The sequence below is a fragment of the Microcaecilia unicolor genome, chromosome 3 (assembly GCF_901765095.1).
Source record: "Microcaecilia unicolor chromosome 3, aMicUni1.1, whole genome shotgun sequence".
Lineage (NCBI taxonomy): Eukaryota > Metazoa > Chordata > Amphibia > Gymnophiona > Siphonopidae > Microcaecilia > Microcaecilia unicolor.
The window spans coordinates 412,280,558-412,294,511 of NC_044033.1; the positions used below are offsets into that span (position 1 = coordinate 412,280,558).

General features: G+C 43.5%; 1 protein-coding gene across 1 annotated transcript in view; it reads right to left on the bottom strand.

Annotated features, from left to right (window-relative positions):
- Nucleotides 1-13,954, bottom strand: part of UBXN2A (UBX domain protein 2A) — a 123,233-nt gene that overhangs the window by 40,856 nt on the left and 68,423 nt on the right. The window contains exon 6 of the mRNA XM_030198806.1: nucleotides 6,908-7,045. Within this exon, the coding sequence (XP_030054666.1) occupies nucleotides 6,908-7,045 (138 nt within the window). The remainder of the gene's footprint in view (nucleotides 1-6,907; nucleotides 7,046-13,954) is intronic.

Genomic DNA, 13,954 nt, shown 5'->3' on the forward strand with positions numbered 1-13,954 from the left:
AGTAACTAGCGAGGTAATTAAATTTGCTGATGACACAAAGTTATTCAAAGTCGTTAACTCGCGACAGGATTGTGAAAAATTACAAGAGGACCTTACGAGACTGGGAGACTGGGCGGCTAAATGGCAGATGATGTTTAGTGTGAGCAAGTGCAAGGTGATGCATGTGGGAAAAAAGAACCCGAATTATAGCTACGTCATGCAAGGTTCCACGTTAGGAGTTACGGACCAAGAAAGGGATCTGGGTGTCGTCGTCGATAACACACTGAAACCTTCTGCTCAGTGTGCTGCTGCGGCTAAGAAAGCAAATAGAATGTTGGGTATTATTAGGAAAGGTATGGAAAACAGGTGTGAGGATGTTATAATGCCGTTGTATCGCTCCATGGTGCGACCGCACCTTGAGTATTGTGTTCAATTCTGGTCGCCGCATCTCAAGAAAGACATAGTAGAATTGGAAAAGGTGCAGCGAAGGGCGACTAAAATGATAGCGGGGATGGGACGACTTCCCTATGAAGAAAGACTAAGGAGGCTAGGGCTATACAGCTTGGAGAAGAGACGGCTGAGGGGAGACATGATAGAGGTATATAAAATAATGAGTGGAGTGGAACAGGTGGATGTGAAGCGTCTGTTCACGCTTTCCAAAAATACTAGGACTAGGGGGCATGCGATGAAACTACAGTGTAGTAAATTTAAAACAAATCGGAGAAAATCTTTCTTCACCCAACGTGTAATTAAACTCTGGAATTCGTTGCCGGAGAAAGTGGTGAAGGCGGTTAGCTTAGCAGAGTTTAAAAAGGGGTTGGACGGTTTCCTAAAGGACAAGTCCATAAACCGCTACTAAACGGACTTGGAAAAATCCAAAATTCCAGGAATAGCATGTATAGAATGTTTGTACGTTTGGGAAGCTTGCCAGGTGCCCTTGGCCTGGATTGGCCGCTGTCGTGGACAGGATGCTGGGCTCGATGGACCCTTGGTCTTTTCCCAGTATGGCATTACTTATGTACTTATGTATTTATACGAAGTTGGGAACTACAGTACAAATTTGCATTACGAATGTATGTGTCAACCTATAGGGCATATCGAGCGGGATTCGAAGAGTCTGGGGCATGCCCTAAATGTGCAACAGAGCCAGCCTCCTTGGGGCATATGTTCTGGAAGTGCTCAAGAGTGCTCTATTTCTGGTCACGGGTATTAAAGTCACTTCAGGAATACTGGACCCAGGGAGTGTCATTACAGCCGTTGATCTTATTTGATGTATGCAAATGTACAAGACCCACCTTACCGGGCTTCCAGAACTTTTTGAGAAGGTCAATACTGACTGGGAAGAAGGTTATATTATTAAGCTGGAGAGAGGCGGGGGGGTCCCTCTTTGAGCCACTGGAGGACACATATGATCGAGCTGATGAAAATGGAGAGGTGTGGAGTACGAGATCTTGAATCTAGAGAAGGCAGGAGCCTTAAGCAAACGTGGAGCAGGTTTTGGGATACACTACAGCCAACAGCAAGGAGTAAACTTCTCAATTAACTGTGCACCAACATACATATAATGAGATGGAGGAGGACTGCCTGACTGAATGTGAAGGGGGGGGGGGGGGGAGGGAAGTTGGATGGGAAGGGATAGAGAGTGTTAATGTTCCTGGTTTATAGAAGTGAGTTTTGTTACTGTTTAAGATAAACACTGTTAAAGAGTGCATCCTCGGGGAGAAGGGGGATGGGATATGTGGGGGGGGGGATGGGGTAGTATAGGAGGGACATTGTTGTAAAATGTTATTAACATGCTGGAATTTTCTTGCAACCAGTTTAATAAAAATGATTGAAACATAAACTACCCCAAGTCCCATCTTCATCCTGCTCAACAATTGGAATTCATTGGAGCCCTGCTTGATACACAACAGGTTCAAGCTTTTCTCCCAAGACCGAAAGAAGACACTCTACACACTCTGGCTTCTCAGGTTCGAACCTCACAGCAGATCACAGCTCAGCAGATGTTGAGGCTGTTGGGCCACATGGCTTCCACAGTTTATGTGACACCCATGACATGCTTTCACATGCAATCTGGCCAATAGACCTTAGCTACAGAAGATCTAGCAGATGTCATCTGAGTGTCTCCAGAGCTTGTTCACTCTCTGCTTTGGTGGACCATTCGATCCAATTTGACTCTGGGACTACCCTTCCAAATTCCTCAGCCTCAAAAGGTACTGATGACGGATGCATCTCTCCTCAGTTGGGGAGCTCATATAGATGGGCTTCACACTCAGGGAGCCTGATTATTCCAGGAAGCATGTCTTCAGATCAATCTTCTGGAGCTCCGAGCGATCAGGGATGCTCTAAAGGCTTTCAGACATCGGCTGTCCAACCAAATTTTGCTCATTCAAGCAATCAGGTTGCAATGTATTACACCAACAAGCAGGGGGGCACCAGATCATGCCCTCTGTGTCAGGAGGCCGTCTGGATGTGGCACTAAGCTAGCTAACACAGCATATTCATTAGGGTCACTGATTTGGCAGGCAAAAACAAGTCTGGCTGACAGTCTGAGCAAGGTTATGCAACCGCACGAGGGACCCACGAGATCTTCCGAGTGTGGGGCACACCCTCAGTGGATCTCTTTGCCACTCAACTGAATCACAGAATCCCACAATTCTGTTCCAGACTTCAGGCTCACAACAGACTAATCTCAGATGCCTTCCTCCTGCAATGGGGAACAGGTCTTCTGTATGAGTATCCTCCCATTCCTCTTGTGGGGAAGACTATGCTGAAACTCAAGCAAGACCACGGGACTATGACACTGATCACACCTTACTGGCCACGGCAGATCTGGTTCCCTCTTCTTCTAGAGTTATCCTCCGAAGAACTGTGGAGATTGGAGTGTTTTCAGACCCTCATCATGCAGAACGAAGGATCTCTTCTGCATCCCAGCCTTCAGTCTCTGGCCCTCACAGCCTGGATGCCGAGAGCCTAGAATTTGCTTCTTTGGTCTCTCAGAGGGTGTCTGCTGGGTCTTGCTGGCTTCCAGAAAAGATTCCACTAAGAGGAGGAGGTTTGCCATGTGATGTGATGACAAGGCCCTAGATCCTGTTTCCTGCCCTAAACAGACCCTGTTTGATTACCTTCTACACCTCTCCGAGCCTGGTCTCAAGACCAACCTCATAAGGGTTCACCTCAGTGCAATTGGTGCTTATCATCACTATGTAGAGAGTAGGCCCATCTCTGGACAGCCTTTAGTTGTTCGCTTCATGAGAGGATTGCTTCTGGCAAAGCCCCCTGTCAAACCTCCACCAGTGTCATGGGATCTCAACATCGTTCTCACCCAGCTGATGAAATCTCCTTTTGAGCCAATGAATTCCTGCCATCTGAAGTACTTGACCTGAAAGGTCATTTTCTTGGTGGCAGTTACTTCTGCTCGTAGGGTCAGTGAGATTTAGGCTCTAGTAGTGGACGCACCTTATACTAAGTTTCATCATTACAGAGTAGCCCTCCGCATGCACCCTAAGTTCCTACCAAAGGTTGTGTCAAAGTTCCATCTGAACCAGTCAGTTGTCTTGCCAACATTCTTTCCCCAACCTCATGCCCATCCTGGTGAAAGCACTTTGCACACCTTGGACTGCAAGTGAGCATTGGCCTATTACATGGAGCAGACAAGGCCCCACAGACAGTCCAACTAACTTTTTGTTTCTTTTGATCCAACAGCTTGGGGGTCGCCATTGGGAAACACACAATCTCTAATTGGTTGGCAGATTGCATTTCCTTCACTTATGCCCAGGCTAAGCTAACCTTGGAAGGTCACATCAGAGCCATGGCTGCATCAGTAGCCCACTTGCGGTCAGCCTCCATTAAAGAAATTTGCAAGGCTGAGATGTGGTCTTCAGTCCACACATTCACATCTCTTTATTACCTTGAGCAGGATACCCGATGCAACAGTTCAGGCAGTGTTGCAGAATCTGCTTCGGGTCTAAAATCCAATTCCACCCTCCAGGCCCATTTTATTCTGTTCCACGCTGCACTCTCATTCAGTTTGTATAAAGTTTCAGGTTGATCCGAGTTATGTCCTTGCTATTGTGAGGTCCAATTGACCAATGTTTGTTGTTTTTGGTAAGCCAGGATACTAGTGATACCCCACTTGTGAGAATGAATGGCCTGGCTTGTCCTCAGAGAAAGCGAAGATAGTTACCTGTAACAGGTATTCTCCAAGGACAAATCCTCTCCACCTCCCCTAGGAGTTGCCTATTTTTATTTTTTATGATGTTAACAGCAGTACCTGCACCCATGCAGCAGGCGGGAAGGCACTCGCACATGTGCAGTGGATCGTGTCTCATGCTCCACAAAGCTCTGTAAAAGCTTCTTATAAGGTCCAGACCGAGCAATGTGGCACTGTATTACCCACTTGTAAAAATATAAAGCCTGCTGTCCTTAGAGAATACCTGCTACAGGTAAGTATCTTCACATTTCAACTGCTTCAGATGTCTGTTAGAGGTGTGGAAGGGAGAGGGGTACATATCTGGTAGACATGTGGGACCATCCAAACCTTTTGGCTCTTTGTGACTCGGTCTCTCTCCTCAGTGTTGGGTCGCTCCTTCTCTCATTCACCTCAATGGTGCTTGCTGGGGTTGGGTAACCATAGGGATTTTTTAAGTGGCAATGACTTTTGAAGCGAATGAGTCTGGCAGCGGCTAAGATTGTCAAATCTGCCCTTTGGAAAAAGGCAAAGGAACCAACACCTGTGGATTGGGCTGCAAAGTTGATCATTGTTGAGGAGCTGGAAAAATGAACAGACTGCCGTTTGGCGTGTTATGTCTTTACTGCTGATGAATGGACTGTTGGCTGTAGTGCAGGACTCTGGGGGAGGGGGAAAGGGGCATGTTTTTCTTTTGGGCTCAAGCTGGGTTTCCTGAAGAGTCACTGGGCACTCAGTATAGCTGGTAGGCATAGCTGTGGGTGGGGATGGGGGTGGCTGGAGTGGGTGTGGTTAACTTTTCTGTATCTTGTTGCTTTTACTGTTTCAGAGCAGTTTTATGTTGTGGCTTTCAATGTGTCTTTTTTTTTTTTTTTAGTGCCTGTTCAAAATACTTTCAATAAATATTTATTGTTAAAAAAAAAAGAATGTTTATTAGGTACAGTACTCTCTCATCACCTCTCTCCTTGACTACTGCAACCTACTCCTCACTGGCCTCCCACTTTGCCATCTATCCCCCCTTCAGTCCGTTCAGAACTCTGCTGCACATCTTATCTTCCACATGGACCGATATACTCACATCACCCCTCTCCTCAAATCACTTCACTGGCTTCCGATCAGGTACCGCATACAGTTCAAGCTTCTCCTACTAACCTACAAATGCACTCGATCTGCAGCCCCTCCTTACCTCTTTACCCTCATCTCCCCTTACGTTCCTACCCGCAACCCCCGCTCTCAAGACAAATCTCTCCTTTCAGTACCCTTCTCCACCACCGCCAACTCCAGGCTCCACCCATTCTGCCTTGCCTCACCCCATGCTTGGAATAAACTCCCTGAGCCCATACGCCAGGCCCCCTCCCTGCCCATCTTCAAATTCTTGCTCAAAGCCCACCTCTTCAATGTCGCCTTTGGTACCTAACCATTATACCTCTTATTCAAGAAATCTAAGAAATCTAGACTGCCCCAACTTGTCATTTCGTCCTTTAGATTGTAAGCTCCTTTGAGCAGGGACTGTCCTTTTTTGTTAAACTGTACAGCGCTGCGTAACCCTAGTAGCGCTCTAGAAATGTCAAGTAGTAGTAGTTCCCTGTCCCCAAAAGGCTTACAATGCAACTTGAGTTAACATGTTAATGCAATCTAACGCACATCATATAACACAGAATTAAGTAGCTTGCGTTAAACACAATAAAGCACACTAAATTAATGCAGGTTAGTAAGTCTCACCGTTAGTTTGCACCTCAGACAACAGAGAGTGAAGTAACTTGCTCAAGGTCACAAGGTGCGTCAATGAGATTTGAACTTTGGCTTCCTTGGTTCTTAGCAGATGCTCTAACCCTAAACTACTCCTTTACTCCATGTTTCTTCACACTTATGGACTGATGTTCAGAACTCCCACGGTAAAGCCAACAGCACAGAACCCATACTGCTGAACAGCACAGAAAATTAGCTTGCAAATGCTCAAAGGAAACGGTATTCAAATGATATGAGCACTGTAAAAGCAAAAGCAGGGGGGCGTGTGCTTGGCACATGTGCAGGAGTTTCATGGTATCATGCATCAGGCAAACCCGAAAGTGAAACACACATTAGCGCCTGTTTTCTGTGCCTTTAAATACAAGCTTTTCAATTTTATTTTATTTTTTTACCTGGAAGACTTATATTTAAGCGAAGAAAACAGGCGCCAATGTGTGCTTTCACTTTTGGGTTTTCTCTGACTTGCGCTACCAGCACCAAGCTGTTAGGTTTTCTGAGGTAACGGCTGCTTTGTTTTGTGCACTGCTCTCTGAGCATTGGTAGAGAATAGGAAATTACCTCATTAACATCCATTTGACTACATTTGCATGCTATCTGTGCTCATCTTTGGCATGCACATTGTCTCCTGCACTAGAGCCCTCTGAGCATTCAGCACCCACTAATTCTGGTGCTAGTCCGGCACCAATTGCCTCGACCACTGGCGCTGCATTTTGAGAATCAGCCCATCAACATCTTGAGGCTGAACAGCCCATGTTTAGTCTAGGGGTTAGGGCTGTGTACCCTGAATGCAGGAGATGTGGATTTGATTCCTAGTGTGGGTGTTTTGGGTTACTATTGTAGCACAGAATGTTGCTACTAACTGGGTTTCTGCAAGGTTTCTACAAGGTACTTGTGACCTGTATTTGCCACTGTTGGAAGCAGGATACTGGGCTAGATGGACCATTGGTCTGACCCAGTATGGCTATTCTTATGTTCTTTGAAAAGCCTCACCTTCCCAATCGGTAACCTTGTCCAGAAAAGGGATAAAATACTGGCTTCCGTGATGCACATTCCTCATCTTTCTTATCTTCAACCTTCACATCCACTTCATCCTTATCATAAATCTTTTGTAGTTCTAAAGGTAGCTCCCTTATAACACAAATTAAAATTAAAATCAATTTCTTCTCCTCAATAATACCTTAATACATAATCGATTAGGGCAGAAAAAATCTCAGCCTGCTAGCAAGACAAGTCAGTCTCTTATTAAGAGCAGGAGCTAAATTAACATGGATATCATCGTTAATTGTTGGGCTGGAGATACAACTATGGTGATAATTACATTAGTACATCATTACTCAAAATGCTGTCTACACTGTAATTAGCAACTCCATTAGTAACTGGATTTCAGCTATCCTGGTAAAAAGCTAAGCTGCTTACCTACAACAGATGTTTTCTGTTGACAGTGGAATTAAATTAGGCACACAGCTGGGTGACATCACACACTGCTGGACAGACCAGCCCTTCCAGCTCAGAACTACTGTAAAGTTCTGTGCATGGGTAGCCCTTCCTGTGTGCAGCAGTCTCCTCAGTCTCTACATTTCGTAGTTCAATAGCACTACAAGTCTTAGAAAGAGGAACTATGTGCCTGATTAATTCTTCTGTCTATAGAAAACACCTGTTCAAGGTAAGTAGCTTAACTTTTCCATCAACTAGCACAATATAATCAGGCATACAGCTGGATGACTCCCAAACTCAAAGCCACTCCGCTGTATAGGTCCTCTATTGTAGGAAAATTATCTGATCAGAAACACAAGGGTTGCACAGTTCATGAAAAATTGTTTAATACAGCTTGGTCAAAAGTATTGTTTATGACGGTTGACTGTCAAGACAATAATAAGAAGTGCAGATATGACATGATGACCAGGGAGCTGTTTTGTAAATGCTCTGAAGTGAAGCCGATTTCAAAATAGCTATGATAGTCATAATGGTGCTGATGATTTGAGGAGGCTTGACTTAAGTATTTAGAGGAACTGCAATCTGCTTGTACCAGAAATGGATACAGCAATTAGCAAATTAGTTAAGGTCTGTTTTGCCTCTGGAATGCCAAGTTGGTTACAAGCAAATGAGACAACAGTTGTGTAGATTTTTTGATGGATTATTTCTTTTCAGATAATGAGCAACAGCTTATTATTTGCAGTTTCATGTATATGTGCTTCTCCCATAGATGCTTTTGCAGTTTAGGACAATATAGGTAGCACTATTTCTTCTTTCATATGAGAAGGCACAGCCATCTTTGGCAGGAATTCAGGTGGAGTAAAATACTACCGTATTATGGTGAAACCGGACATCAGGGAGCCGATACCATGAAAGTGCCTCAAAAATACCATACAACGATGAAATAATCATTCAGAAAAACAGTGCACACCATAGCAGTGATCTACAGTTCATTGCGAAAATGTTCCCCTCCCTTTCACTTTGTGAGCAGTTATTGGTTCATACACTGACAGGAAGGGGGACATTAAAAAAAAAAATCCTCTAGTTGTACACCACAGTAACACCACCACCACAGAAAAAGCCCTGGTAGTCTCGTGTCCCCCGCCCCCAAAAACAAAATCCCTGATGGTCCAGAATCCCTCCCCTGGTAGTCTAGCAGCCCTGCTCCATCCACCCACATTAGATATAATCTCTGGTTTCCTAATGTACCAAACTCCCCTCCTCAGCTAGTTTAAAAACTTAAAAAGGCAGGAGCAGTTCCCATTTGCTCTTACCTCCAGTGCAGCTGTCATTCAAAATGGGTCAATCAAATAAAGCAACACTAGAGATCATGCACCACTATTTTGAATGACAGCAGCTCTGGAAGCAGGAGAGAGTGGGAATCACTCCTGTCTAGACTACCAGGGATTTATATTTCTATGTTTGGGGGGGGGGGGGAGATTTGGGTCAGGTCAGGTCAGGGGCATTCAATCCTTGTAACTCACCTTTCTATGCTGCCTAAGACCTAGTGGTAAATTTCTTGCATTGTGCTTGTGTTGCTCTCCCTCAAAAACTTCTGTGCACTGCAGTGGATTAACTACTTGCTTCCTTTGTGTACAACTTAATATGCTGTGTGCTAGTCTACCACATCAGTTAACTTTAGCACTGAACCATCGTGCACAAAGATAGTTTTTTTTAACCACATGCTTCTGCCTATGGTAGCTTTCTGCATCAGCCCTAAGTTCATAGGAGACTAAGGTTCAGAGTTCAAAGATTCTTCTAGCCCAGTGGTTTTCAGCCCAGTCCTCAAGATACAACTACCCAGTCAGGTTTTCAGGATACCCATAATGAATATACATGAGATAGATTCGCATTTGATGGTAGAAGCATATTTAACTCGTGTATATTCATTACAGATATTTTGAAAACCAGATTGGTTAGGTGTGTCTCAGTGATTAGTCTGAAAACCCCTGCTATAGCAGGAAAGAGTCTTTGTAGTGCAGGCAGGGGAGTCCAGGTTTTTTCAACAGTGAGCTGCATGATCAGAAATCCCTATATATGTGCAGGCAGGCCCCATGAATATTTTAGCTTGGGACAGCATGACTAATACTATTCTGAAATTAAGACTTTATAATTACCAAATGGTTCTGTAATACTTCACTATTATGTGTGCTAGCTAAATAAAAACAATACATATTTTGCTAAAAATCTCACGGGCTTCATTTGGCCTGCAAGTCACATGTTGGATGTACCCATTTTATAGGCTTGAATGGCAGTTTCATGAGAGAAGAAAGGACGAGAGGCTTCTGCATCAGAGCTTTAATATTAAGGATCCCATTCATGAATCTTGAAATAATAGGGCAGTAAGAAGTTAGAACTCTGTCTATGAAGATATTAAAGGCTAAGAGTGCATTAAGCTGGACTCTGCTAGAGAAACGTTTCAGTCCTATGTAATAAAGATAACTCAAGTACTACTACAACTACTACTACAAATCATTTCTATAGCGCTACCAGTCGTACTGCAATATGTAAGTATAATACTACTGAAAGGATCTTATCCATTTGTCACACGCAATGCTGTAAACCTTTTCCATCTGATAACATATGTACACCTTGTGAAAGGTTTTTGTGTTACAACCAAAATGTCTTGATGACAACAGGCCTAAAGAGACCACTAAGTGCTATTTAACTTCCATGATTTTGGAGGCTGTATCTTGCTAAGGATGTAAAAAAATTGAAGCGGTGTAAAGAAAAGCTACAAAAATGGTATGGGATTTGCATTACAAAACGTATGAGGAGAGACTTGCTGACCTGAACATGTATACCCTGGAGGAAAGGAGAAACAGGGGTGATTTGATACAGACGTTCAAATATTTGAAAGGTATTAATCCACAAACGAACCTGTTCTGGAGACGGGAAGGCAGAAGAACTAGAGGACATGAAAATGAGGTTGAAGGGGGGCAGACTCAAGAAAAATGTCAGGAAGTATTTTTTCACAGATACTTGGATACTTGGAATGCCCTCCCGCAGGAGGTGGTGGAGATGAAAACAGTAACGGAATTCAAAAATGCGTGGGATAAACAAAGGAAACCTGTTCAGAAGGAATGGATCCTCAGAAGCTTAGCGGAGAATGGGTGGCAGCACCGGTGGTTGGGAGGCGGGGCTAGTACTGGGCAGACTTCTACGGTCTGTGCCCTGAAAATGGTAGATACAAATCAAAGTCAGATATACATATAAAGTAGTGCATAGTAGGGAGAGGGAAGTGGGAGGGAACGGGTAAATAAGGGGGGGAGTGGGTAGAGGGTAGGAAGATGGGAAATGGGATGACAACTGTTATATATACGATACTGACATATTGTTAAATTGTGATGTTTGTAAATCAAAAACAAACTTGAACTATGGAATGTTAAAGCTGTTGAATTATAAATAATAAAAATGTTGAAATATGAAGTAGTGCATATGAATTTATCTTGTTGGGCAGACTGGATGGACCGTACAGGTCTTTTTCTGCCATCACCTACTATGTTACTATGATGTTAAAACATAAGGACACGATTGGGATGCAGAAGGGAGCGTCTGTCTGCATTATCTTTTGAAGAGAGGAACTAGGTTTTTTTTTTTTTTTCAATCTCCAAAATGTATTTCAATTTGCAAAACAGACAAAATCTGAAATACAACAGCAACAAGTTGGCTTATAGATAAACAACATGGGCTTTAAAGACCCCCCCCCTCTCAAATCAAGTATAAATCGACAACCCCCCCCCCCCCCTCCACACAACTACAGCTCTTACTACTATGGACAAAAGGGTGGTAACGCCATAGTAGATTATGAAAGAGTATCTGGGTGAGAGTTGTTTGAGCAAAGTTGAGCATTTTCAGACTTGGTTTGATTGTAAACTGAGATTACCTGTGTCCTAGTCCCACCCACCCCTAGATGAACTCCCTTTATATAGGACAATCAAGGGACACGTATCTTCATTACACTTAATTGGTCAATTCTACTCCTTGTTATTTCCTATCACAGCATACCTTTTCACATTTGTTAATCACATCAATATGACCTTCATTCAGTGCAATACATGTTCTGCTTTAAGCCTAAGGCAAACTATCTGGAACCTTAGAGCTTGTCCTATCTGTCTCCAAATATCAGCTCTGAAAGATGAGATCAAGAAGCTCAAGAAGGAATTAGCTACAATTAAAGAAGCATCCAGGATTACTCATTTCCCAGCCAATTTACTAGCACCACTTCCACAGAGAATGAAACAACAGAGGAATAGATGTGTCATAGTAGGCTCTGGTAGACTAAGATCTGTGACACGGAAGCACTCACCCTGCCAACCTTTGCCCGTCAAATTCTTTTGCTGCGTTGCATCATCATGATGCTGGAAAAAGAAGTACTATGGTGGAACCAGAGGCAATGAAAGTAGCACAACCCAAGAAACATCCCCAAACAATGACAGATTGGTGAAAAGCAGAAAACTATTACTGCTTGGAGACTCCATTATCAGAGGAATTAACTTAGGAACACAGTTCAAGGGTTTGCAACCTAGTGAAATGCCTTCCAGGATCTTCAGCTACCAGATGTACCGACCAAATATTGAAAGTGATCAGTGAAGAGAGCAAGGCTTCAAACACTGATGTTGTAATTCACATGGGGACAAATAACCTGGCCAACAATAGCAAGTTTACAGCACAGAGTGTGTTCCAGAAGCTTGGGGAAGAACTGAAATCTTTGGTTTGGACTGTGGCTTTTTCTGAAGTAATTCCTACATGGGGAAAGGGAGAGGAAAGACTACGCAAAACAGTGGAATTCAATAAGTGGCTTGAGTCTTGGTGTAAAGAAGAATGTTTTAGATACAGAGGACCATGGGGTAATACGTGGAAAAATAACAGGCTGTACTGTAATGATGGGCTACATCTTTCTATGATGGGAAAAATGATCCTTGGGGAGAAATTCAGACAGTATGTTTCTAGACATTTTAACTAGAGGGTGGGGGTGACAAAAGGAAACAAGGAAATTCAGAAAGTCACCCCCAGAATAAACAAGATGGCAGAGGGAAAGGTCATCTAAGTATAGAAAACCACCTAAACTCACCAAGCACATGGAAACCAATGAGCACAAATGCTCGTAGTCTAAGTAAAAAGGTTCAAGACTTGCAAGCCCTGATGTCTGAAGAAAACTTGGATATTGTTGCTATACAGGGGTTCAACGATTCCCATGAATGGGCTATAATCTTTTTATGAAGGATAGAGAGGGCCGAAGGGGTGGAGGAGTGGCACTGTATGTGAGAGACAATATCTGAACGGCTGAAATGCAGGGAACCTGGGGAAAGGAAAAAGCTTTATGGATCGTCCTGGAAAGAGAAGACAGAACCTGAATCCACACGGGGGTTATCTACAGACCTCTGGGACAAATGGAGAAGTTAGACAAAGATCTGATAGAAGATATTCAAAAGATTGGTATGAAAGGGGAGGTGCTACTGTTGGGAGATTTCAATTTGTCTGACGTGTATTGGAACCTCCTGTCTGCAGAATCGGAAAGAAGCAGGGAGACTGTGGATGCCTGTCCAAGTACCTTGCTCAGACAAATGGTGACGAAACCCACGAGGGAAGGGTCAATGCTGGATGTAATGCTCACGAATGAAGTGTTTTCAATATCCAGGTCGGTGCCCACCTATGTAATAGTGATCATCGCACCATATGGTTTGATATAAGGGCAAAGGTGGAGGGCGGACGCACAAAACTCAAAGTACTGGATTTCAGACGTACTGATTTTGCTAAAATGGGGGAATACCTGAAGAAGGAGCTGTTGGCGTGGGAAGGTGCAGGAGATGTGGAAAAACAGTGGTTCAAGCTAAAGGCTGCTCTAAATATGGCTACTTATCTTTTTGTGAGGAAAGTAAACAAAAACAAGAGAAGCAGGAAGCCTATATGGTTCTCCAAACAAGTAGCTGAAAAAATAAGGGCAAAAGAGGCTTTGTTCAAGAAATACAAAAGAACACAACGAGAGGATCATGGAAAAAATTATCGTATTAAACTCAAAGAAGTGAAGAGGGAAATACAGCTACCGAAAGTGCGAGCGGAAGAAAAAATGGCTAAAGATGTAAAGAGAGGTGACAAGACCTTTTTCAGATATATTGGAGAAAGGAGAAAAGATAGGAATGGAATTGCAAGACTGAAAGATGATGAGAATAGCTATGTGGAGAGTGATGAAGATAAAGCGAACGTGTTAATTACTTCTCTTCAGTATTCATGGAGGAAAATCCTGGTGAATGACCGTGGTTGGCTGCCGAGGGAACATCTGGGAATAGAGTGGACACTGTGCTGCTTACGGAAGAAAGAGTTTATGAACAGCTTGAGAATCTGAAAGTAGACAAGGCTATGGGGCCGGATGGGATGCATCCCATGATACTTAAGAAGCTCAAAGAGGTACTGGAAGGACCTCTTAAAGATTTATTTAATAGATCTTTAGAGGCGGGAAAGGTTCTGCAGGATTGGAGATGAGCTGATGTGGTCCACAAAAGTGGAGACAAGGAAGAAGTGGGAAACTGGTAAGTCTCACGTCAGTGGTAGGAAAAATAATGG